Raw genomic sequence first — 23980 nt, forward strand, 5'->3', positions numbered from 1 at the left:
TTTCTATGCCTCTCTTCCTTGTCCATCCTCCTCTCTCCTTTTTACATCATTCATTCCAGCTTCACTGCCTTCTTCATTTTTATCTCTCCTACACCAGATCTAGCATCTTTATCCCTCTCTCATTTCTCTGCTGACCCCCTTTCCAGCATCAATGTCTCTCTACTTTCTCATTCCTCTCTCTTCCCTTTCTCTCATCTGATCTCTCCATTCCACCCTAACCCCCTTCCCCTCCTGTAATCTCCCTGCCAGCTGTTTCCTTCCTTTTTTCTTTCTCCCTACCCTCCTTCCTTTTTTTTCTTCTCCCTTCCCTCCTCCCTCTATCCAACATTAACTCTCTTCCCATCCCTTTCCCTCCTCCCCTCCCAGCAGCATCTCTTCTTCGTCTCCCTTCCCTCCTCCCTCTATCCAACATTAACTCTCTTCCCATCCCTTTCCCCCTCCCCTCCCAGCAGCATATCTCTTTCTTCTCCCTTCCCTCTTCCCTCTATCCAACATTAACTTTCTTCCCATCCCTTTCCCTCCTTCCCTCCCAGCAGCATCTCTCCTTCTTCTCCCTTCCCTCCTCCCTCTATCCAACATTAACTCTCTTCCCATCCCTTTCCCTCCTCCCCTCCCAGCAGTATCTCTCCTTCTAACTCCCTTCAAGTCCAGTAACAGCTCTCCCTTTTCCAGACCTTCCCAGCCTCCTACAGTGGCTTCCTCCCCTTCCAGCAGCTCTTGGTACTTGTCTGCAGGAAGTTGCCGGTAAATCACTGCCCTGTCAAATTGGTGAGCTGGTGGGAGGGGAGACAGCCACTGTGAAGGCTCCCCAGGATCTTGTTCGCACACGCTGACCATCTCCCTCCACCTGCACCTGAATCTGCAGCTCTCTCCGGTCTAATCGCAACTTCCCCGCGGCCCTCTTCAGCAGCTCGGCAGGATCAAGACACACTGCTGACGTCGGGACCTTCACTCTCTGAGTCCTGCCTATTTTGTTTCAACTTCCTGTTTCCGAACAGGCGAGACTCAGAGAGGGAAGGCCCCGACGTTGGCAGCCTATCTTGATTGCCTGAGGCTGGGAGGAACATTAATCAGCAGGAACCGCAGTCGGCAGGAAATTTAACTGCCGACTTGATCTCGCTGGCCCTGCGCGGACCGGCAGAAATTTTCTGCGGACCGGTGGTTGAAGAACTGTGCCGTAAAGCACTTATTAGATGCTGGGTAGGCACTTTAACTTTGCTGTTTTTAAACAGTGTTTGTCAATTAACTTGGGCACCAGTAGGGCACTTGCCAGTGCGTAAGTTTAAGTGCTGTTTCTAGAATTTCTTCCTGAATGTTTGGAACTCCATTGGTAGATGACTGTACAAAAGTGTACGTGTTAGCTATTAGCGAAGTTTGTTACATTTTTGTTATTTTCCACAATGAAGTGCCGATATTGAAGGTTCATTTAATAAAATACTGCAAGATTTTTTTGCATAAAATGTCTTTTATCATTATCTGATGACAGGATTTTCCCATAGACAGTAATGAGCTGTACTCACAGATCTGCCATGTGCTCTGCCTGCATCGGCTTCTCACTGCAGCTGGAAATGGAGAAGGGATTTCTGCCTCAGACAAGCAAGGGTAGCTCCAGCAGCTTATCTCTTCAGGCTGCCTTTTATTCAGATTCCAAAAACCTGAAACCCTTAACCCCCCACGTTCCCACATGATTCTTCAGGGGGTGGGATGCAGCTGACCTCCGCCAAGCCTCCCAGCCAGTTGCGGGGTCAAATCAGCCTGTAAGCAAGCACCTGATTCTTCAGGGGCGAGCACCATTTTCAGGGGACCTAGCCCTGAGCTCCCAAGTGTTAATGCAGACCAGCCAGGCAGGTGTTCTTTCTGGCTACAGACCCCATCATCTGGCCCTTCTCCCAGACAGAACTGTCACAGGACTACTGGGAACCCCTTAGCACAGGGAATACTAAAAAAAATTTCAGATTGAATCCCGAAAATAAAAAAATCTAGTGTAGAGCAGACGAAGACATCTTCTCAACTCGCTTACAAAAGTTAAGACTGAGGAGAGGGGACGCTGCCCAGAGAGACGAAAATGATTGATGTCTTCTACAAGCATCTTGCAAGTTGAGGTGCTTAACCCATCTGTAAGGAATCATATGCTGTTCTACAGGAAAGAGGATTATTGAGGTACCTAATCCTTCCTTCCTTGTTTCCTCTGTTCTTTGGTCATTCCCATTGTGTTTTACCTTGCAGTATAGAGCATTCCAGAGACAGTAAATGCTCTTTGTTGTTCTTCATTCTTTTCCTATTAATTCCTAACATTGTTCAGAGGATACAAGATAGGGGGAGAGTGTGGCTCAGTGGTTAAAAGCTACAGCCTCAGCACCCTGGGGTTGTGGATTCAAACCCACGCTGCTCCTTGCGACCCTGGGCAAGTCATTTAATCCCTCCATTGCCCCAGGTACATTAGATAGATTATGAGGACAGACAGGGAAAACTGCTTGAGTACCTGAGCTCCCCTGGGAGAATGGTATAAAAAAACTGAATAAATAAATAAATAAAAATAAATAAGTCAGGGAAGGGATAAGAGGAAGTGCTGTATTTTGGAACAGAGAAGGGCAGTTAAATGGTTAAGACCTAAATTCAGAAGTCCTATTGATATTAAGCATGCCTTTAAATATTTAGCACACACAAATACGAGAATGTTAATCTAGAAATTAAAGTCAATGAGCATTTTTAAAGTTCTATTGTGCAGTAGAACAATTTTGTTTAAGAAAAATTTGCAATGAACTGAAAGTTTAAGGGGAGGGGGGAAGAGAAATTGGAAAACATCCCAAAAACTAACCAAAATTACTTTTGCACACATCCTGTTAGTTAAGCAGTAAGATTTGAGATGAAGCCCTAAACAAAAGAGCAGGAGACAGCCAAGCTGGCATTTTGAGAATATCTAGATAGTAATTTGTATCTAATGATATTTATTTAATCATTCATGTTTATTGATTTTGCAGTTATCAATGCAGCACACAAAATCCATGATACAAAATTAATTATAGCAAATATGAGCTAAAAAGCCATTATGTATCCAGAAGCTTTAATGATTTTTGAGTTTATGCTGTTCATGCTTTACAGTTCAGACAACAGTGGAGTCTATCATGAAAATCCCACATATCATTCAGTCATAACTTTTGTTTTCCTGTACTACACCTCACAGAACGGGGCATTTCCTTTCTACATTCTGATCTATTCAAATTACCATTACAACTACTTATTAACAACTTTACTAACTTGTTAAATATGTTTTCAGGAAAGATTGTCCTGCCCTGAATATGCCCTTGCCTCGATATCTCACACGTTCTGCACGTCAAAAGCTAAGGTATGTGATAGAGTTGAATTCTCTAAAAACATATTCCAAATACATCAAATTTTCTTTCCTTTGTGAGTCAGGACATTTGAATAAATTCTTCTATGATTTCTTAAAGAAACAAGAGACTAATATCCTGTTACATCAAAGTTCCCCCCCCTCTTCCATTTTGGGTCATTTACACCATTTGATAAAATATTTTCTGTGTTTAGGGGCATTCTTCAAATTTCCTACATAAATGCAAGTGTCATTAGACTTTGTACATAATTTTCAAAGTACCTGTGCACTTTTAGAAATACTAAAAGTCTTATAGACATTTATAGAAATACTAAAATACTTATAGACTTGGGCCTGCTTTTGGTACAGGTGAAATTTCAATACAAAATATGCATAGATTTAAAACTCTAATGTATGCAGAACTGACCCTTCCGTTAGGCAGATGTGGAAAATCACCTAGAGCACTAAAGGCTTTGCCCAGTGACTCTGGCCTGGCTCAGTGATACTCAGGGAGCATTTCACTGGCCAGTGACAGATTGGCATCACTGGAACTAAGCAGGTGGAGGGTTGTAATTTAAAAAACGTCTAAGTTTGTAAGAAGATAAAATGAATAAAGAATTTTTTAAAAAGTCTAAGTCCCCTTTTGGCGTAAGTCCCAAGCCCTCTTGCCGGGATCGGGACCCCCCAAGCGACTACTGGCAGGAGGAAGCCCAAGCCCTCAAATCGGCAGGAGGGATCCCAAGTAGAGAATGACACGGTGGTTGTTACCCGCGGATAGCTGCAAGTAGCCGCAGGTAACCCGCCGAAATGGGGAAAGAAAAAATAGTGGTCGCTGTGGGGACGGAGACAAGGCCATTCACCGCCCCATGGAGTGGTGAATGGTCTTGTCTCTGCAGTGAGGCAATCAAGGATCATGCGGTCCAGCAGCCCCCACCCACCCGATTGCAGCGTTCTGCCATCTCCCTCCCTCCACCTCACCTTAGATGCCAAGTTTGCCAGCTTTCTTTTTCACCCAGCCACACACTTTCAAAAAGCCATGCACGCGTGGCTGCTCAAGTTATTCAGTCTTCTCCTCTGCTGCAACTTCCTGTTTCTGGTTGCATCAGAGGAGAAGATTGAACAACTGAGCATGCTTGTACGTGGTGAGCGTGTTGTCGAGGCAGCGGCTGTCGGGGCAGCGGCTGACTTAGGAGAGGAGAGGTGAGGCCGCGCGCCTGCTCGTTCAGGATGGCAGCCAGCTTGGATCGGGAGCCGGGAGGCACTGACGGACGGCAGAGGCATCGGCCGAAGCGGGAGGGCAACCGCACGGGGACCCCGAGGGAAGGAAGCCACCACTTTGGAAGCGCTGCAGCACCCGCAGGCAGGTACTCACCCCTGGGCCAACATTGCAAACTTTGGTTGTGGAATGAATCTTCTGAGTTTGCATTAAGGCCTGTGGGGAACTTTGCTTTGATAAACGAGTGTTTTGGATTATGAGCATGATCCTGGAACGGATTATGCTCGTAAACCAAGGTACCACTGTATCTATATATGAGGGTTGATTCATAAGTCATGGTAACTATTTTCTTTCTCAAAAATACACCAACATTCAAAATCTAATATATATGTTTTTTGCTTCTCATCTGGTGACAACATTAAGTACATGTCACATACTTTCAAGTGTATATATTAGATTTCCAGTGTTGGCACATTTGAGAGAGAAAAAAAAAATTGTTGCCATGACTTATGAATCAACCGTCTTACGTTTTTATCTATGGTCAAAATTTATCCACTCATCAGTGACAAAGGTTTGAAAACAAAACGTTTAATGTGGTTAACTCCCATGCTGACAATATAAATGTTGTTGAATACTGGCCTAAGAGGTTTGACATTTTCCTAATCAATTTTTCATTAAGCTGCATATGATGGATCTGCATTTTTGCACAGGGTTTATTATCAGCTAATGGTGTTCTTATCAAACCTCTTTTCCTAGCACTGCTAATCCTTCACATGTTTTAGATAGTAACAAGTCAATCAGGTTGAGAGTTTTTCTTTTATCTGAATCATAGAAAAGGTCACTGGTTAAAAGCCACTGAAGAACAAGATCACATGCATCCATATTTTTTTTGACATTTCCTTTAAACTTATTTTATATTAGTCAATTTCCTACGTCTGAAGAAGATATTTCTATGCAAAAAGAAAAAATTTGTGAACCAAAGCCAAGTTCTTCTCAGACTGTTGGAGGTAGGTTGACATTTATTTTTTATATTTACTGTATGGTAAACATAGGGGTTATTAAACAACTAGTTTTCAATTAAATTTTGAAAAAAATGTTTCAGTGTATATCTTATGGTTTGATAAGTTTCCTATCTTATTAAATTGGGGTGCATTATATTCTAGAGCTGAAATGATATGTAGTATCTACGGTCCATTGGTAGAAAACTAACAGCATATTATGTAATAAAGGAGCAATTTTCAAACAGCCTACATAGTTGCAAACTTTTAATATGTGTATTCAATCTACATTGCGTTGTTTATTAGTAAATGCAGTAACATATACAACCTTATAGCCAACCAAGGGACCCGACACGGTCCGTGTTTCGGATGACACGCCTTCCTTGCTTGACCCCATTTGATCGTGATTGGCGTGTGTTTGTTATCTTTTACGCAGTTTGCTTTATACCTTAACCACCATGGACCCCTGAGGAAGGCGTGTCATCCAAAACACGGACCGTGTCGGGTCCCTTGGTTGGCTATAAGGTTGTATATGTTACTGCATTTACTAATAAACAACGCCTGCATCTTGTACATTGTCTGCAGTCTGTTTGTTGTTTTCTGGTTGCTGTTGTTTACTGCAGACTACGTTGGATTTTCTTTCTCCCTTTTGTGCATATTCAATCTACATCTCCAAAGGGCAGCTGTGTGGGTTCTTTCCCTTTAACTATTTACATATATATTTGCATATAAAGTAGCTAAAACTACCTGTGTATTTATCGCCCACCTCCATTTTACTATTTCAAACTAATCCATCTTCAAAACATAAATATATTCAAGGCATAGGAAACCAGCAGTTATCTTTTAAAGACTTTCTTTCCACTGGTGTCGGTAAAAAATCACAGCAGTTGTAGAATCACAATCTCCCGGTGTTGTAAGATCTGTAGCACTCGGGAAAAATCTAAATCCAGAATTCCCGACAAGGCCCTGTTTCGCAAAGTTGCTGCATTAAGGGAAATTCATACATATCTTCCTTAAAGATAATTTGTGAAGCGGTAGCTCTTGTTTGTATGAATTTCCCCTGATGCAGCAACTTTGCGAAACAGGGCCTTGTCGGGAATTCTGGATTTAGATTATTTCTCCCGAGTGCTACAGATCTTACAACACCAGGAGATTGTGATTCTACAGTTGCTGTGATTTTTTTAACGACACCAGTGGAAAGGAAGTCTTTAAAAGATAAGTACTGGTTCCCTATGTCTTGAATATACAGTGGTACCTCGGTTTATGAGTGCACCGGTTTGCGAGTGTTTTGCAAGACGAGCAAAACATTTGCAAAATTGGCGCCTTGGAAACCGAGCGTGCCTCGATTTACGAGCGCCCCCTCCCCTCGGGATCCGGCACCCTTCCCCCCGTGATCCGGCACACCCCCCCTGCTTGCGTTACACCCCCCTCCCCCACACACCCCCGCCGCGATCCCCATGCCGGCATGCCCCAGGCACCCACCCACCTGATCACATTCCTTACCCCCATTTGGCACCAGCACTGGCACCAATGCACAGGACATGCCGGTGCCGGTGCCCAAAGATATGCCTTCTTCTTCTGCGCATGCTCAAGGCCTTCGGGTTCCCGTTTTCTCCGAGATTCTCGGGAACCCGAAGGCCTTGAGCATGCGCAGATGCTCAAGGCCCAGCGTGAAGAAAAAGGCAGATCTTCGGGCATCAGCATGTCCTGTGCGTTGGTGCCGGTGCCGGTGCCAAATGGGGGTAAGGAATGTGATCGGGTGGGTGGGTGCCTGGGGCATGCCGGATTGCGGCGGGGGGGATGCGATGCGAGCGGGGGGGGGGGGGCCGGCTCACGGGGGGGGGGCGCCAAGAGCGTGGGGATGGTGGATCATGCGGGGGGGACAAAACGAGTGGGGGGATGGCGGATCACACAGGAGGGGGGAGCCTTCATGAGTGGGGGGGAGCAATGCCAGTTCTTGGTGGGGCAGAACAGCGCCGCTGGCTTCGGGGGATGGGGGTGGGTGGGAACGAATCAAGCGAGTTGTCCTTAGTTCCTATGGGGAAACTCGCTTTGATATACGAGTATTTTGCTTCTGGAACGAATTATGCTTCTGGAACGAATTATGCTCGTAAAACAAGGTTCCACTGTATTTATGTTTTGAAGATAAATTAGTTTGAAATAGTAAAACGGAGTTTTTGTAGACCAAGGATGTTTGTTCTTTGATGGCTTTTATGCAATCATAGAGTTCCTCCAAGTGCTCAATACCCTTGGAAGAAACTGAGGTCTTTTCTCCGTATGCTATAGGGAACCATATCTAATTTGTCACTGGTGTTTGGTTAAATGAATGAATATCATTTTGGTGTTGCAATCCATTATAACATCATCATAACAAAACCCAGGACTGTACCTGAGCTTGCTGCTTTCCAGCCCTGTGCTGGAGTAGACTTTCTTCAGGATCCTTCAGTCTGTAGTTGGGAGCTGGGATGAGCTTTGCTGGGTGAACTCCCTGCTTCCTCCTAACCACTCCCTTTTCAGTTCTTTGGGATTGATTAGCATTCGCCTCACCTGAGCTCCCCTGGCTCAGGCTATTCACTTTCAGGGTTGTTTAGGGCTGATTGCAACTGCTTGCATCAGAGCTGATTGAGCTGGTTTGCCTTGCTCTAACCCTGGGGCATGCTGGGACTGGTAGTTCTTGCCTTTCCCTTTTGTTTGCTGCTTAGGGAGATTAGAACAGGCCTTGAATAACTTACCAGTTTTAAAACTGAGTGGGTAAAGGATTCTGCTGGTGCTGCAGGACTTCCTTTACCGCCACAGGGGTGACACTGTGACAATATAAACAATTGATAGAATGAAAAGATCACTTTCCCTATCTTTTTTCCCCATTGTGATTTATTGTAAACCACTCTGAAAACTCACTGAAGGTCAGTATAGCAACTTTTCAGTAAACTTGTTCAAGGCATCCCCCATTATCATGGCTGCCTGTATTTTCTTTCCTCAGAGCCTAACAAATAGAAGACGTTTAATTGTAGGGTTTGCCATATTTAAGGAGCATCTTCTCTTATTTTGTATTTTTTCTTTCTCTAACAAAGTGTAGTGCTTAGAACAAGAATTTAATCTGAAAAATTGGGACAGGTTAAACTATAGTTTTTGGTGGGAATCCTTGTGCCAAACTTATAAATTTGAACGTATGAGAGCAATACAGTTGGGACATTATAAGAAATTTAAGGATGTTTGGGACCCATTGACAAAATTTTGTAAAGATTAATTATTGGTTGTAGCCCTTTGATTATATACATCCAGGAGGGGAGGGGGGAATATGCCTTGAAATTTGTTGGTCTTGATCATTTGTATTACTTTTGCTTATCTTTATACTGTATGAAAGGATGGGTGGGGGGGGAAAGGATATATATTTATTATATCATTTGATGGAATTAAGTGCTGTTTATTTTAGACATTGTTTGATAATATGTTGCACTTGTTGGTTTTTAAAAATGAATAAAGATATGGAAAAAAAAAGAATTTAATGATAACTACTATATTACTTACAATCATCCCAGCAGAAAGGGCTGCTTATCGTTCAGAGATCCAGAATCTGGGGGATGGTGATGGCCTTCAGAGATCCAGGTTACAGCCATTAATAGGTGACTCAGGCCCAGATACACAAAAGTCAGCGATCGTCTAATGATCATCACTAAACCAGTTTTGACCTGGTTTAGCAACGATCGGATTTGCCAATCCAATGTACAAAATATCTCGTCATGTAGTTTTCTGCACGATCGCTCATTCTCCAATCCAGCCATGCAAATAAGGTCATTAATATTGAAATACCATGTAAACTAGCAGAGTGATTGATGCTTTAACATGGCTTCCAGATGCACAAAAAAAGTGATCACTTTTAGTGATACAAAAAAAGCGTCTGGTCAAGACCAGCCGCTTACCTGTCCTACCCATAATTCAGCCCTGAAATTAATATATTTATAGCATACCATACCATACTTAAAAAAAAAAAAAAATAGGCACAGATGCTGTGCATGTGTTACACAAAATCTTCCCCATAAAAAAAGTGCAAGCTAAGTCGAGCCCCCCCCCCCAATGATGAGCCCCCTTGACGACAACCGTGGGTCCTCCCCAGGATGCATCAGGAAGGGGAAGGCCTGCCATTTTGAAGAGGCGGGCCTGCTGGCAATAAAAAGTGGGCATCCCTTTTTCTGGCTTCTTCAACAAGGTACAGGGGAGGGGCTGGGGGAAGGTTGCTTGAGCTGGGAGTTCTGAATTGTCACCCCAGCCCACCCGGGGACCTGGGGTTGTCATCAGAGGGGGGGGTGCGATGGTTGTGGTTGGGGGGGCACATTTTTTATGAGGATAGATATTGTGCATGGGTGGCAGGAGGCTGCCCCTACTTCTCAGCTGTTTGGGCTTCCCCTGCTGTTTTCTGCACACGTGTGAGAGTTGCTCTTACAGCAATTCATTGGCAGGATTGGACAGGGATTATGATGAACCTCTGCTCAAATCATTTGCATGCAAACTGGTGTGAGCATCAGTCACTCTTTTGGAATCAGCCAAAAATTGGAGTGCAGCAGACCCATGTGATCTTACTGACCATGTTTAGTGCATCCAGGCCTCAGAGTGCTGTTATTTCCCCTCCAGTCGCTCATGCATCGTAGGCATTGGCAGTTTTTGAGGCAGAGCCGCACAGGAGGATCCAGAAAGTGTCACACTGACATCTTGCTGGCCCTGGTGAATTGGCATTGATGGTGATGTCTTTAATTGGTAGTACTAATAATTGATAAACTATACAAAGAATTTGTATATTAAGTCCATCAAATAAACTATATCAACAAAATGTTGATGTTATCTAAAATAATTAAAATTTAGTAGTTATCATAATATTTCTACCAGAAAACCCAATAAGCAGTTCTCATACTGTATTTATATGAGGGTTAAAGTATTTTCCCACTTTAGGAGCCTATTTACTAAAATTATATTTTTAATGCACATTGTCAACTACCGTTTATGGCATTGACATGGGAAGTAAATTGGACAGATGGGCATTATGGCCCTTATCGCTTATCATATTCTCTATTTTCCAGAACCTATATATTCTTTACCAACATACCTTTTAAGAATAAAAAACATGACTGCCTTAGTTGCTTATCGGTTTTGTGTACTGCGCTGTGGAAGGCCGAAGTTCACATCCCAAACTTGCCTTTGTTCATTAGGCCAAAAGGGACTGGAAACACTGGGAAAGGGTAATTGAGAATAGATGTGGGGAAATCTTGGAATTTGTGAATGAAGGAAAATAGTGCCTTAACTTTCAGTCTGTCAAGCCACAACCCCCTTCATAAAAGTTAAAAAAAACAAAACCAAAAACACATTTTCCTGAGCATCTCAGCCATACCAGTCTATTTCCTAGTGATGTCAATGGACATTTCAGTTCTCTACCTCCATCTGCTGGTAGGAAAGGGAACTCAGTCTTACTTGTCCAGACTGGTGAGGTTGAACTAAAGTAAAGGAAATTAGCAGTATGACTAAATTTCATATTTGTATCAGTATCAGCCATGACTACATACTCTAAAATAACATACCACTCTTTTATTAAGCCCCACAGTGTGGGCCAGTAAATGCTCCAAAGCCCATAGGGCTTGAATGGGCTTTGGAGCATTTGCCACGCGGGCACTCAGCTGCACAGCTTAATAAGAGAGACCAATAATGACTTGTACACAGAGTTCATTCTTAGTTTTAATTTCTAAAGACTATAGTTAAGGCTGAATACTATATTAGGATCCCTTACTGCTGACTGAATGTCTTGATTTGTTTTTTTTTATTAGGAGCATGCAGGCAAATCCCAACAAAATCAGTACATTCATATATTCCAGAAATAATGAAATTTCCCTGAATTCTGTTATTTAACGGTTCCTCCCTTCTATTCCTTTTTACATATTCCATAATTCTTGTAAATCTGTTTAATTGATGTGAACCGCCTAGAACTCCCTGGGTATGGCGGTATACAAAAATAAAGTTATTATTATTATTATTAATTCATTTCGATATCATTTACATAGATGGTGCTCCTATCTGTAAAGTTAGGAATTTCTACGAAATATTCTACATGCTTCTCTCCTCTCCATTCCTTCCTGCCCTCCACGGTCCTCCCTACCCTCTTCTAACCCCTTCCTCTGTAATGTTGCCTAGAGCTTGTATAGGTTTGTGTGACGCACAAATGGAAGAAATAAAATAAAATACAGATCAAAGGCAAAAATAATAAGAAAAAGATAGATGATGATAATCATTACACATCACAATCAAATCCATCTGTTTGCTTTACCTCCGCACATTCAATCCATCCATACCAACATTGATCCCATTCTAGTTCCTACATATAGGGACAGTTTAGGAAGTGAACTTTTGTGCACGAAAGAGGAGTGGGACTTGGCTGTGATAATATGTAATCATTTAAAGGTAGCCAAAAAGGTTGAAAAGGTGATGATGAAAGCGAGGAGGATGCTAAGGGAGCATAGGGAGAGGTATGGCCAGTAGGAAAAAGGAGGTATTCATGGCTCTGTATAAGACTCTGGTGATACCTCTTTTAGAATATTTTATACAATTCTGGTGACTGCACCTTCAAAAAGATATAAACAGGATGGAGACAGTCCAGAGGAAGGCTACTAAAATGGTTGGTGGTCATTGTCATAAGGTGTTTGGGGACAGACTTAGGGTTCCTTTTATCAAGGCGTGCTAGCCACTACCGCCTCCTTTTAAGCAGGCGGTAATTTTTCGGCTAATGTGCGCTAATCTTGTGCGTGTGCTAAAAACGCTAGCGCACCTTAATAAAAGGAGCCCTTAAAGATCTCAATATGTATACTTTGGAATGATGAAATGTGATGAGATTTTGTCCTTTGACAATGTAAAATGAAATGGAAACCATCAAACTTTTTTCTTCTAGAATTTCTACAAGTTAGACATTATTTTGCTACCTTTATTTCGTTCTGTTTAGAAAGCATTCAAAGAACAGGGATAGATTAAATAATTTAGAATACCACAGAGACCGAAATTCGAATCTTTTACTGGTATATAATAGCAGAGATAATTATGAAGAAAGGAATCTGGATAAACTTATGGAATAATTTTGAGAAGAAATAAAATATTAGTAATTTCATTTAATTTTCATTTTAGTAATTTTATTTGGAAATTCCAATATAAGTGTTATAAATCTAACTGCAAATTTAAGAGAAATACAGTTGTGGACAAGGATAAAGAGTTTTAAAAGAATATGATCAAGAAAGCAATGAGAACTTCTGCTGTAATTATTAGTGACTGCAGACTCTGATGGATATGAGATTCAAACTTCAGATGTGATGTGCGAGAGAAATAGTTTTAGTCAGAGAGAGGTTTCACTACTTCCTTCCCTCTTTGTAGTCACTTTTGATTCTCTCTTCACTTCATCTGGGAGGTATTTAAGTGGAATGCCAAGTGAATTACAATTGAAGACTGATCTTTTGACTTTCAGAAAGAGGGTCAAAAGTATTCTTTTACACAAGCTTTTGCAGAGGATATTTAAAGTGGTTTTATCCCAGGACAAGCAGGCAGCATATTCTTAACGTATGGGTGACGTCACCGACGGAGCCCCGGTACGGACCTTTTTAACTAGAAAGTTCTAGTTGGCCGCACCGCACATGCGCGAGTGCCTTCCCGCCCGACGGAGGAGTGCGTGGTCCCCAGTTTCTTCGTTTCCGCGGAGCGAAGAAGTCGCATGTTTTTCAACGGCCGTTGAAATCATTAGTTTGCCTTCCCGCTCGCGTATTTTTTCCGAATTTCTTCCTTTTTTCCCTTTGGATTACTTTATTTTTCCTTAAAAAAAAAAAAAAACCTCATCGAGTTTTCTTTATTTTTTTGAGCCGGCCCCGGCGGGGCCTGTTGTCACCATACAGGCCTCCGGCTTTGATTTTGCGGAGGCCGTGTTTCCCTTCATGCCCCCTCAACCGGGTTTTAAGAAGTGCCAGCGGTGTGCACGCCCGATCTCTCTCACAGACCCGCACAATTGGTGCCTCCAGTGCCTGGGTCCAGAGCATCGGGCTGACACCTGCACCCGCTGTGCTACGCTTAAAAAGCGCACTTTGAAAAATAGGCAGATCCAGCAAAATATTTTGTTTGGTACCGGATCCGCCATGGAACCTGCCGCGACGTCGACGGCACCCCAAAAGTCGGCACCGACGACGTCGACACCACCGGACCCTTCCTCGGGGTCGTTGGGCCCAGGTAAGCCGGCTAAGAAGCCTTCCACTTCCCTCGAGCGCCCTCCTGCCACGGTTGCGACACCGGCCATTCCGGCGCCGCACTGGCCCCGCAAACGCTCCACTCCGATCTCGGTGAGTGCCTCATCATCGGCCTCTCATCGCCGGAGCGTAGAGCGGCACCTATGGTACCGAAGAAGAAAAAAGCGGTACCGGTGCCTTCCCTGGATGACCGCATCGCAGCCATACTCCAAACACAGTTACAGGAGCAGCTGCAACAACAACTCCAACAACTGTTGCCGGCGTTGCTGGCACCGCACCTTCCGGTACAGGACCGGTCCAAGCCTCGCACTGTCCCATCGGTGTCGACCCCCTCGGTACCGACTAATACCTCCATGCCGGTGCTCTTGGCCGAAACACCTACGGTGCATACCCGTGCTACTGCCGACCCGTGCTACTGCCGACCCTGTCCGGTCCAGGAACGACATCGGTCTTCCTCACCCGGTACCGCCTCGGTGCGCTCAGGCAAATCTCTCTCAAAGACCTGCCATGCCGAGCCCTCCACGCCGATGTCCAAACGTACGCACCCCGACGTTAGGGACCCAGACTTGTGGGAAGACTCCCCTCACGGTACCGAAGAGGACGCTTCGTCAACCGACGAAGAACCCTCCATGACCGACACCGCCTCCAAACCAGAGCAATCCTCTTTCTCTAAATTCCTTAGGGAAATGTCAGCAGCTCTTTCCATCCCCTTAGAGTCCGACTCTACGAAGTCTCAGGCTTTCCTCGATGCCCTAGACTTTGAGCAACCTCCCAAGGAATTTCTAAAGTTGCCCGTCCACGACATCTTACGGGAAACTTTCTATAAGAACTGGGAGACTCCCCTCACTGTTCCCGGAGCCCCTCGTAAATTGGATAGCTTGTACCGGGTTATCCCAATCCCAGGGTTTGACAAACCTCAATTGCCCCACGAGTCCCTCCTGGTGGAATCTACTTTGAAAAAATCTCAGGGTTCCAGTGTATATGCCTCCACCCCTCCTGGCAGAGAGGGAAAAACCATGGATAAATTTGGTAAGCGCCTTTTCCAAAATTCCATGCTAGCCAATAGAGCCAACAACTACACCTTCCACTTCTCCTTCTACATGAAGCATCTGGTGCAACAGCTCTCCTCCTTACAGAAATATCTTCCTGAAGGTAAGGTCCCTCTGTTCCAGCAACAAATTTTCAGCCTCCTCCAACTCAGGAAATTTATGGTTCGCTCCATCTACGACTCATTTGAGCTGACCTCTCGCGCCTCTGCCATGGCGGTGGCCATGCGCCGTTTGGCATGGCTGAGAGTCTCTGACCTAGACATTAACCACCAGGACCGCCTGGCTAACGCACCTTGTCTGGGCGATGAACTCTTCGGAGAGTCCTTGGACTCAACAACCCAGAAACTCTCAGCACATGAGACCAGGTGGGACACTCTGATCAAACCTAAAAAGAAGACTCCACCTGCTCGTCCCTACAGACAACAGTCTTCTTACCAGCGTAGGTTCTCGGCCAGACCTCTCAATCCGCCTCAACAACAGTCTCGCCGTCCTCGCCACCAACATCAGACTCAGGCTCGCCCACAGACTCAACCTGCCAAACCTCCTCCTTCATCTAAGCCATCTCAACCCTTTTGACTCTTTTCTCCAGAGCATAGCCATTCTCCCACCATCGCTGCCTCTCCCTCAACCTATCGGAGGACGTCTTCAGCTTTTCCTCAGCCGTTGGGAGGTCATCACTTCGGACCAGTGGGTCCTCAACATCATTCGCCACGGCTACTCTCTCAACTTCCAGACTCTTCCACCAGACCATCCTCCCAGTAGAGTCTGCTTCTCACTCCTCCCAAACCCCCCTCCTCCTGAGGGAGGTCCAATCCCTCCTTCTCCTCAATGCCATCGAAGAGGTATCTCCGGACCAAAGGGGTCAGGGATTCTACTCCCGCTACTTCCTGGTCCCCAAAAAAACAGGAGACCTTCGTCCCATCCTCGATCTCAGGGACCTCAACAAGTGTCTAGTCAAAGAGAAGTTCAGAATGCTCTCCCTAGCCACGCTTTAATCTCTTCTCTCCCACCACGACTGGCTATGCTCCCTAGACCTCAAGGAGGCCTACACTCACATTCCAATCCATCCGACTTCACGTCGCTACCTATGGTTCCAGATACAGCACCATCACTATCAGTACAAAGTGCTACCCTTTGGCCTCGCATCATCGCCCAGAGTGTTCACCAAGTGCCTTATTGTGGTGGCGGCCTTCCTCAGGTCTCACGACCTTCAGGTGTTCCCCTACTTGGACGATTGGCTGGTGAAAGCACCTACGTCTCCGCTTGTACTTCAGGCCACTCATCACACCATCTCGTTCCTCCATCTCTTGGGTTTCGAGATCAACTACCCCAAGTCGCATCTGCTTCCCACACAGCGACTTCAGTTCATTGGAGCAGTTCTCGACACCACTCTAATGAGGGCATTTCTCCCCTCCGACCGCCATCGAACTCTGCTCCACCTCTGCCGTCAGGTGCTCCTTCATCACTCCATTCCAGCTCGGCAGATGATGATCCTCCTGGGCCACATGGCCTCAACGGTCCATGTACTTCCTCTGGCGCGACTCCACCTCAGGACACCTCGGTGGACTCTAGCCAACCAATGGTCACAGACCACCGATCCTCTTTTTCATCCCATCTCTGTGACATCGTCTCTTCGGCAATCTCTTCAATGGTGGTTGAACTCCTCCAATCTTTCCAGGGGTCTACTCTTTCATCTACCCTCTCACTCCATGATCATAACCACAGATGCCTCCCCCTATGCATGGGGCGTTCACCTGGGAGATCTTCGCACCCAGGGACTCTGGACCCCTCAGGAGCGTCAACATCACATCAACTTCCTCGAACTCAAGGCCATGTTCTATGCTCTCAAGGCCTTTCAGCACCTTCTCTACCCTCAGGTTCTTCTCCTGTGCACAGACAACCAAGTCGCCATGTACTACATAAACAAGCAAGGCGGCACCGGATCCCCCCTCCTCTGTCAGGAGGCCATCCGCATCTGGACCTGGGCCACGGCCCACAGTCTCTTCCTCAAGGCTGTCTATATCCAGGGCGAACAGAACTCCCTGGCCGACAATCTCAGCCGCATCCTTCAACCTCACGAGTGGACCCTGGATCCTCCCACACTCCACTCCATCTTTGCTCTCTGGGGCACTCCTCAGGTGGATCTCTTTGCAGCTCCTCACAACCATCAGCTGCCCCAGTTCTGTTCCAGACTCTTCTCTCCTCATCGTCTGGCCCCGGATGCATTCCTGCTCGACTGGACGGATCGGTTCCTCTATGCCTTTCCTCCCCTACCTCTGATGTTGCGGACGCTCTTCAAACTCCGCAGGGACAGAGCCACCATGATCCTCATCGTCCCTCGGTGGCCTCGCCAACACTGGTTCTCCCTCCTGCTTCAGCTCAACTCCAGGGAGCCCATTCCTCTTCCTGTGTTTCCTACTCTACTTACACAGCAGCATCAGTCTCTACTACATCCCAATCTGTCCTCGCTCCACCTGACAGCTTGGTTTCTCTCGGGCTGACCTCTCCAGAGAATCTGTCTCAGCCTGTCCGTCGTATTTTGGATGCTTCCAGGAAACCGGCCACCCTCCAATGTTACCATCAGAAGTGGACCCGGTTCTCCTCTTGGTGTCTCCTTCATCATCACAATCCCACCTCACTGGCGATGGAAACTGTACTGGACTATTTGCTCTCTCTCTCCGACGCTGGCCTCAAGTCGACCTCAATCAGAGTCCACCTCAGTGCCATCACTGCGTTTCATGAGCCTATCCTCGGAAAACCTCTTACGGCTCATCCCCTGGTTTCCCGGTTCATGAGAGGCCTCTTCAATGTCAAACCACCTCTGAAGCCTCCTCCAGTCGTCTGGGACCTGAATGTGGTTCTATCAGCCCTCATGAAACCTCCATTTGAGCCTCTTGCCACAACTTCACTCAAATTTCTTACGTGGAAGGTGCTTTTCCTCATTGCCATCACCTCTGCCAGGAGGGTTAGTGAGCTGCATGCACTGGTTGCCGACCCACCTTTCACTGTTTTTCACCATGACAAGGTGGTTCTGCGTACCCATCCTAAATTTCTGCCTAAGGTGGTCTCGGACTTCCACCTCAACCAGTCCATTGTATTGCCTGTTTTCTTCCCTAAGCCCCATTCCCATCCTGGGGAACAGGCGTTACACTCGCTGGATTGTAAGCGTGCCCTTGCATACTACCTTGATCGTACCAGGGCTCACCGCTCGTCTCCTCAGCTCTTTCTGACCTTCGATCCTAACCGTCTAGGTCGTCCTGTCTCTAACCCTTTCAGGACCAAGGGACATATTTGTCCCATAACTTTAAAATCCTATACATTTTGATTGGGATAGTCTACAGTTCTAAATTTGATATGTACGGATTCCATATGATACTGCCTTTATGTAAACAAACTGGTTCCGACATTCATTCATTAGCGTCGTTGCTAGATTGACGAGAAGATTCACTTGCCACACTGTCCATAAGCCAGAAGTGTGATTTTTTTAAATAAAAATAATGATATTTCACAAAAAAAATCAATTTTTTGGCATCTGCAAGCCCTTTTTACCATAAAAATGTCGTCAAAACCACAAAAATTGGCCTACGATCCTTATGGTCCTGAAAGGGCTAAACGGACGCTTTCCAACTGGCTTGCTGCCTGCATTGCGTTCTGTTATGCTCGGGCCGGTCTCTCACTGGAAGGTGCTGTCACAGCCCACAGGGTCAGAGCTATGGCTGCTTCTGTGGCTTTCCTACGCTCCACACCTATCGAGGAAATCTGCAAGGCTGCCACTTGGTCCTCAGTTCACACGTTCACTACTCACTACTGTCTGGATGCCTTCTCCAGACGGGATGGACTCTTCGGCCAATCTGTGTTACAAAATTTATTTTCCTAATGGCCAACCATCCCTCCTCCCTCTCTGTTAGCTTGGAGGTCACCCATACGTTAAGAATATGCTGCCTGCTTGTCCTGGGATAAAGCACAGTTACTTACCGTAACAGGTGTTATCCAGGGACAGCAGGCAGATATTCTTACGTTCCACCCTCCTCCCCGGGTTGGCTTCTTAGCTGGCTTATCTTAACTGGGGACCACGCACTCCTCCGTCGGGCGGGAAGGCACTCGCGCATGCGCGGTGCGGCCAACTAGAACTTTCTAGTTAAAAAGGTCCGTACCGGGGCTCCTTCGGTGACATCACCCATACGTTAAGAATATCTGCCTACTGTCCCTGGATAACACCTGTTACGGTAAGTAACTGTGCTTTTTAGTCTGCTTAGGGATTAAATTATTTTGTATTAATTATGTAGTCTTATTTATAGTTTCATCTATCCATATTTTATTACATCTATTTGTTTCCTATTCATTACTTTGAATTTATAATGATTGGGTTATAAATTATTTTAAATAGGAAGATGGTTCAAATTCTTATTTGTTATGAACATGGATGTGGTGCATTATGGCCTGTGCAGGGTGAATGACAGATTGGCTAGTGTGGCACTCTTCACCCGCCACTACATAGTATGTTTATTGTTCATTTGATATCCCACCAATGCAAAAGGTCTAGGTGGCTTACAATTCAAAAGCAAAGAACAGAGGAAAGGAACGCCATAAAATTATAGTAAAGTCTACTTTCATACAAGTGACCAATAACACATACATACAAGTAATCAGTCATGCATAAAAACCAGTTGTGTTATCTTATCCAGATCAGCCCTCCTGAAGGGAACAGTTAAAAGCTATTTTTTTTTTAATGCGTTTTTAAAAGAATCTTAAATTTGGGTAAAGATCGTTCCACCCTAATCGGAGGTTGCAAGTTATTCCATAGAAAAGGTGAGATAAAATAATAAGCTGATTTTCATGTAGATTCATAATGGGTTAGTTTGGGAGAGGGGAGAACTAGTCTGCTTGTGTCAATTGACCTAAGTGCATGGGAAGGCGTGTATGGTAGAGTGGTGGATGCTAAGTAAACCGGTTGAGAATAGTAGAGCGCTTTGAACATTAGGCACAAAATTTTGGATTGGCATCTAAATCGCACAGGGAGCAGTGCAGTTAGTTTAATAGCAGGGTGACATGATCATATAATCTAGCTTTACAGAGGAAATGTGCTGCTGAATTTTGAAGTGTCTAGGCTGTATAAGTTTGATGACGTTATACCGCATTAAACTGTATTGCAGTAATCTATTTTCGATAAGGCAAATGCATGAACGAAAGTATGCTGTGCACCAAAGTCTCGAACAGAACCAAAGAATCTAATTTGCCTAAGCCAGTAAGAGCCTTTTTTGATTACCTGTGAGATCTGTTAATCAAAATTCAATGCAGAATCGAAATAGACTCCAAGATAGCGAAAACATGTTATCAGGGACAGATCTATGTCAAATAGGTGAATATTAGATTTTGGTACCAGTAAAAGACTGGTGATCCAAAAACAGTTGTTTTAGAAGGATTCAAGATCATTTCATGTGCCTTCAGCCATCTTGAGATTCGCAGAAGTGCCTTGTTGAAGCATTCCATGTGCCTTGTTGAAGCATTCTGTGTGCCTTGTTGAAGCATTCCGTGTGCCTTGTTGAAGCATTCCGTGTGCCTTGTTGAAGCATTCCGTGTGCCTTGTTGAAGCATTCCGTGTGCCTTGTTGAAGCATTCCGTGTGCCTTGTTGAAGCATTCCGTGTGCCTTGTTGAAGCATTCCGTGTGCCTTGTTGAAGCATTCCGTGTGCCTTGTTGAAGCATTCCGTGTGCCTTGTTGAAGCATTCCGTGTGCCTTGTTGAAGCATTCCGTGTGCCTTGTTGAAGCATTCCGTGTGCCTTGTTGAAGCATTCCGTGTGCCTTGTTGAAGCATTCCGTGTGCCTTGGTGAAGCATTCCGTGTGCCTTGGTGAAGCATTCCGTGTGCCTTCAGCCATCTTGAGATCGCAGAAGTGCATTGTTGAAGCAGAGTTAAATCTATATTTGATGAGAGAACAGGGAAGACCAGAAGAATGTTATTGGCATAGATGAATGCCTTAACGTTGAAATCCTAAATCAGCGTGACAAAAGGACTAAGAAATATATTGAACAGCAATGGGGACAGGGCAGATCCTTGCGGAACTCCACAGTCCAGATCGAAAAGAGAGGAGGAAGAATTGATGGAGGTATTGACTCAGAATTTACAATTCGAAAAGAATGATTTAAACCAGGCTAAGACTGTATCAGAAATACCTACAGATATTAACTGCAAAATAAGTTATGAATGACAAACCAGATCAAAGGCAGCCGAAAGGTCGAGTGATACAAGTAAAACAATTTTTCCTGCATCAAGACTAGAGTGTAGTTCACTGTTCAAAGCTGTAATGGTTGTTTCTGTACTATGGTGCGTTCTAAAACCAGCCTGTTGGGGATGTAAAATCAGTTTTTTATCTACAAAGTCCATAAGCTGGTCAAAAACTATTTTCTCTGTTATTTTAGAAATAATACAGAAATTTGATATTGGTCGAACATTTTCTGAAAGATAACCTATAACCTTTGGGTTTTTCAGAAATGGTGATACTTCTGCAATTTTCCAAGAAGATGGAACAACACCAGAGGATAGACCGAGATTCACAATAGAGAATGTCCCCATCCCCGCAGGAACTCAATTTCCCCATCCCTGTGAGTTTTGTCGCTGACCCTGCCCTATTCCTATAAGCTACGCCTTAACCACCCAAGCCTCGGACACTTATGATTTTAAAGTGTTGCTTGTGCAGATGAGGACGGAGCGTGCAGGAATGGGGCAGGGACAGGAAAAGAACTCGCTGAGACAGGAAAATTAGTTCCCATGGGGACGGGGAAAAATTTGTCTCCATGTCATTCTCTAATCCCTAGGATAAAGCAGTTACCATAACAAATGTTATCCAGGGATAGCAGGCAGATATTCTCACATCCCTCTCACTTCCTCTGGTTGGCTTCTTAGCTTGCTTACCAAACTGAGGAACCGTGAGCCTACATCGGGCGGGAAGGTGCATGCGTGCTGCGGGCAGTCACAAAGTTTCTTAAAACTTAGTGACAGTTCACTTTTGATATTGTCTGTACTGGGCTCCGTGCATGACATCACACACATGTGAGAATATCTGCCTGCTGTCCCCGGATAACACCTGTCATGGTAAGTAACTGTGCTTTATTGTCATTTTATATACCGCCCTATCTTGGAGAACTTAAAAGCAGTGTACAAAGTTAGAGGTTGAGATGTATGGTGTCTGCATCTATGAGACAAACGTGGGTTTTTTTTTTGTTACATAGAGCATTTTGGACTCCAGTTAGATTACAGAAATTAGATAGTTCCAAGTCTAATAGGTGTTGGCACTGTCATCTTGAACCTGGGACACTAGAACATTTATTATTTTATTGTCCCTTGATACTTCAATTTTGGAGATCCATTTGGGATCAGGTGAATAAAGTAAAGAAAAATCCAGTGGCACTAACATATGACACTGTGCTATTTGGCACTTTGATGAGAGCTAAAAGCCAAATATCATCTCACAATAACAAACTTCTCTTTATTATGACAGGGGTTGCCATACAGCTTATTTTAAGGAATTGGAAAAACTGGGATCGATTGAACTATACCTTTTGGTGGGAGTCTCTCTGTCACGTCTTTAAAATGGAACGTGCTATGGCTATACAACAGGGACGTTATAAGAAGTTTGTGGATATTTGGGAGCCATTGACAAAATTTTGCAAAGAGTGATTGTTGATTTTGCCCTTTGATCCTGTACGTCCGGGGTGGGAGGGAGGGGTGGAAAATATTTTTAATAATTTCATTTGAGTGCAATTTTTGAATATAAATATGGGAGGGTCATATATCTATTTGTCATAGACTATAATTTTGGTTGAATCTAAGTGCTTTTATAGTGTAATATGATTGTATAATTTGTTGCACTTATTTATGGCTTCAAAATGAATAAAGATATTTAAAAAAAGCAGTGTACAATTTTTTTGTATCAGGTACTCTATTAGCTTTATGTGCAGGTACTACAATTCAGAATGTGTATTTTTATGCCCTGCTGCTCCCAGGCTAATTAGGCAAACTAGCTCCTGGTCCAGCTGGTTCCCAGCTGAGCAAGAGGGTGATATTACAGGCTGTACAGAGGCAAGCCTAGAGGGCTCTGTTTTTTTCCCCCTATCATCTTTTTGCCGGTTCAAAAAAAAAGTATGGAAGAGGGTGAGTTTTGAAATCTCTGCAGTTTCCTCTGCACTGAAGGGATGGTTTTGTTTGGAGACAGCATGTATAAATCTGTTGCCTTCCCTGTTACTATTCTTTAATCAACTCTGCCTGTGATTTTTGTACTAGTCTCCACATGGCAGTGTAAAAATATATCCTTTCCACTACCACCATTTCCTAGAATTCTAATTCACTTTTATGCATAGGATTCCTGTTTGTTTTGAGTAATGTTTACCAAGCTTTTGTACTTGTTTAATCTTATCAGATTAGAGATGAACTTATTGTTTATATATATTTGCAGAGGAATTTGAACAAAGTGAAGCATCTGTGGAGAAAAGAATACTAGATGCTTCCAACCATTCATGGGAAAGCGAGCTTTGGTCAGAGGTGAAGGACAACTTAATAGAACATTTACAGTACAGTCATATTTTCCCTGAAAGTATGCCAAGAAAATTTGATTATGTGCATAAAGAGATCCTTATGCAGCAATATAATCTTTATCCAGGAAAATACTCACCAAAAGTATACAGTTCAAATAAAGAAATGCATGAATTCCAGGCTGCCACCAGTCTTGGACACTATAAGCTGACGATACTTGGTAAGTAACGAGTTTTATTATAAAATTACTTAAATAGTAAATCTTTTTTTGTTTGTACTTGAAAATGGCAGTCCTAATTTTTTACCTTCTATATATTTTCAAATAAAGGCAAATACACATTTTAGTTCATTACACTAGCGTTAATGTAAGCAAGACCATACATTAAATCCATTCACAGTTAACCATTACTAGATTCGTTTCTAGAAGTGAGCTAGTAATTAATGAGAATTACAAATTAAAAGCTTGGCTGTTTGGTGAAATAAATAGATTGATTAATTTCTTCATTTACACTGTGAGTGTGGATTCTCTTGTGTATAGTTACAGAGGTGGAAATTTTATTAGGCACCTAACTTACCCCCCTCCCCTTTTATGAAGCCATGTT

General features: G+C 44.1%; 1 protein-coding gene across 6 annotated transcripts in view; it reads left to right on the forward strand.

Annotated features, from left to right (window-relative positions):
- Positions 1 to 23980, forward strand: part of RADX (RPA1 related single stranded DNA binding protein, X-linked) — a 95810-nt gene that overhangs the window by 65764 nt on the left and 6066 nt on the right. For all 6 annotated transcript variants that reach the window (XM_033945597.1, XM_033945596.1, XM_033945592.1 and 3 more), the window contains exons 12-14: positions 3278 to 3346; positions 5469 to 5554; positions 23302 to 23598. In XM_033945597.1, the coding sequence (XP_033801488.1) occupies positions 3278 to 3346; positions 5469 to 5554; positions 23302 to 23598 (452 nt within the window). The remainder of the gene's footprint in view (positions 1 to 3277; positions 3347 to 5468; positions 5555 to 23301; positions 23599 to 23980) is intronic.

Source organism: Geotrypetes seraphini, chromosome 5, assembly GCF_902459505.1.
Source record: "Geotrypetes seraphini chromosome 5, aGeoSer1.1, whole genome shotgun sequence".
Lineage (NCBI taxonomy): Eukaryota > Metazoa > Chordata > Amphibia > Gymnophiona > Dermophiidae > Geotrypetes > Geotrypetes seraphini.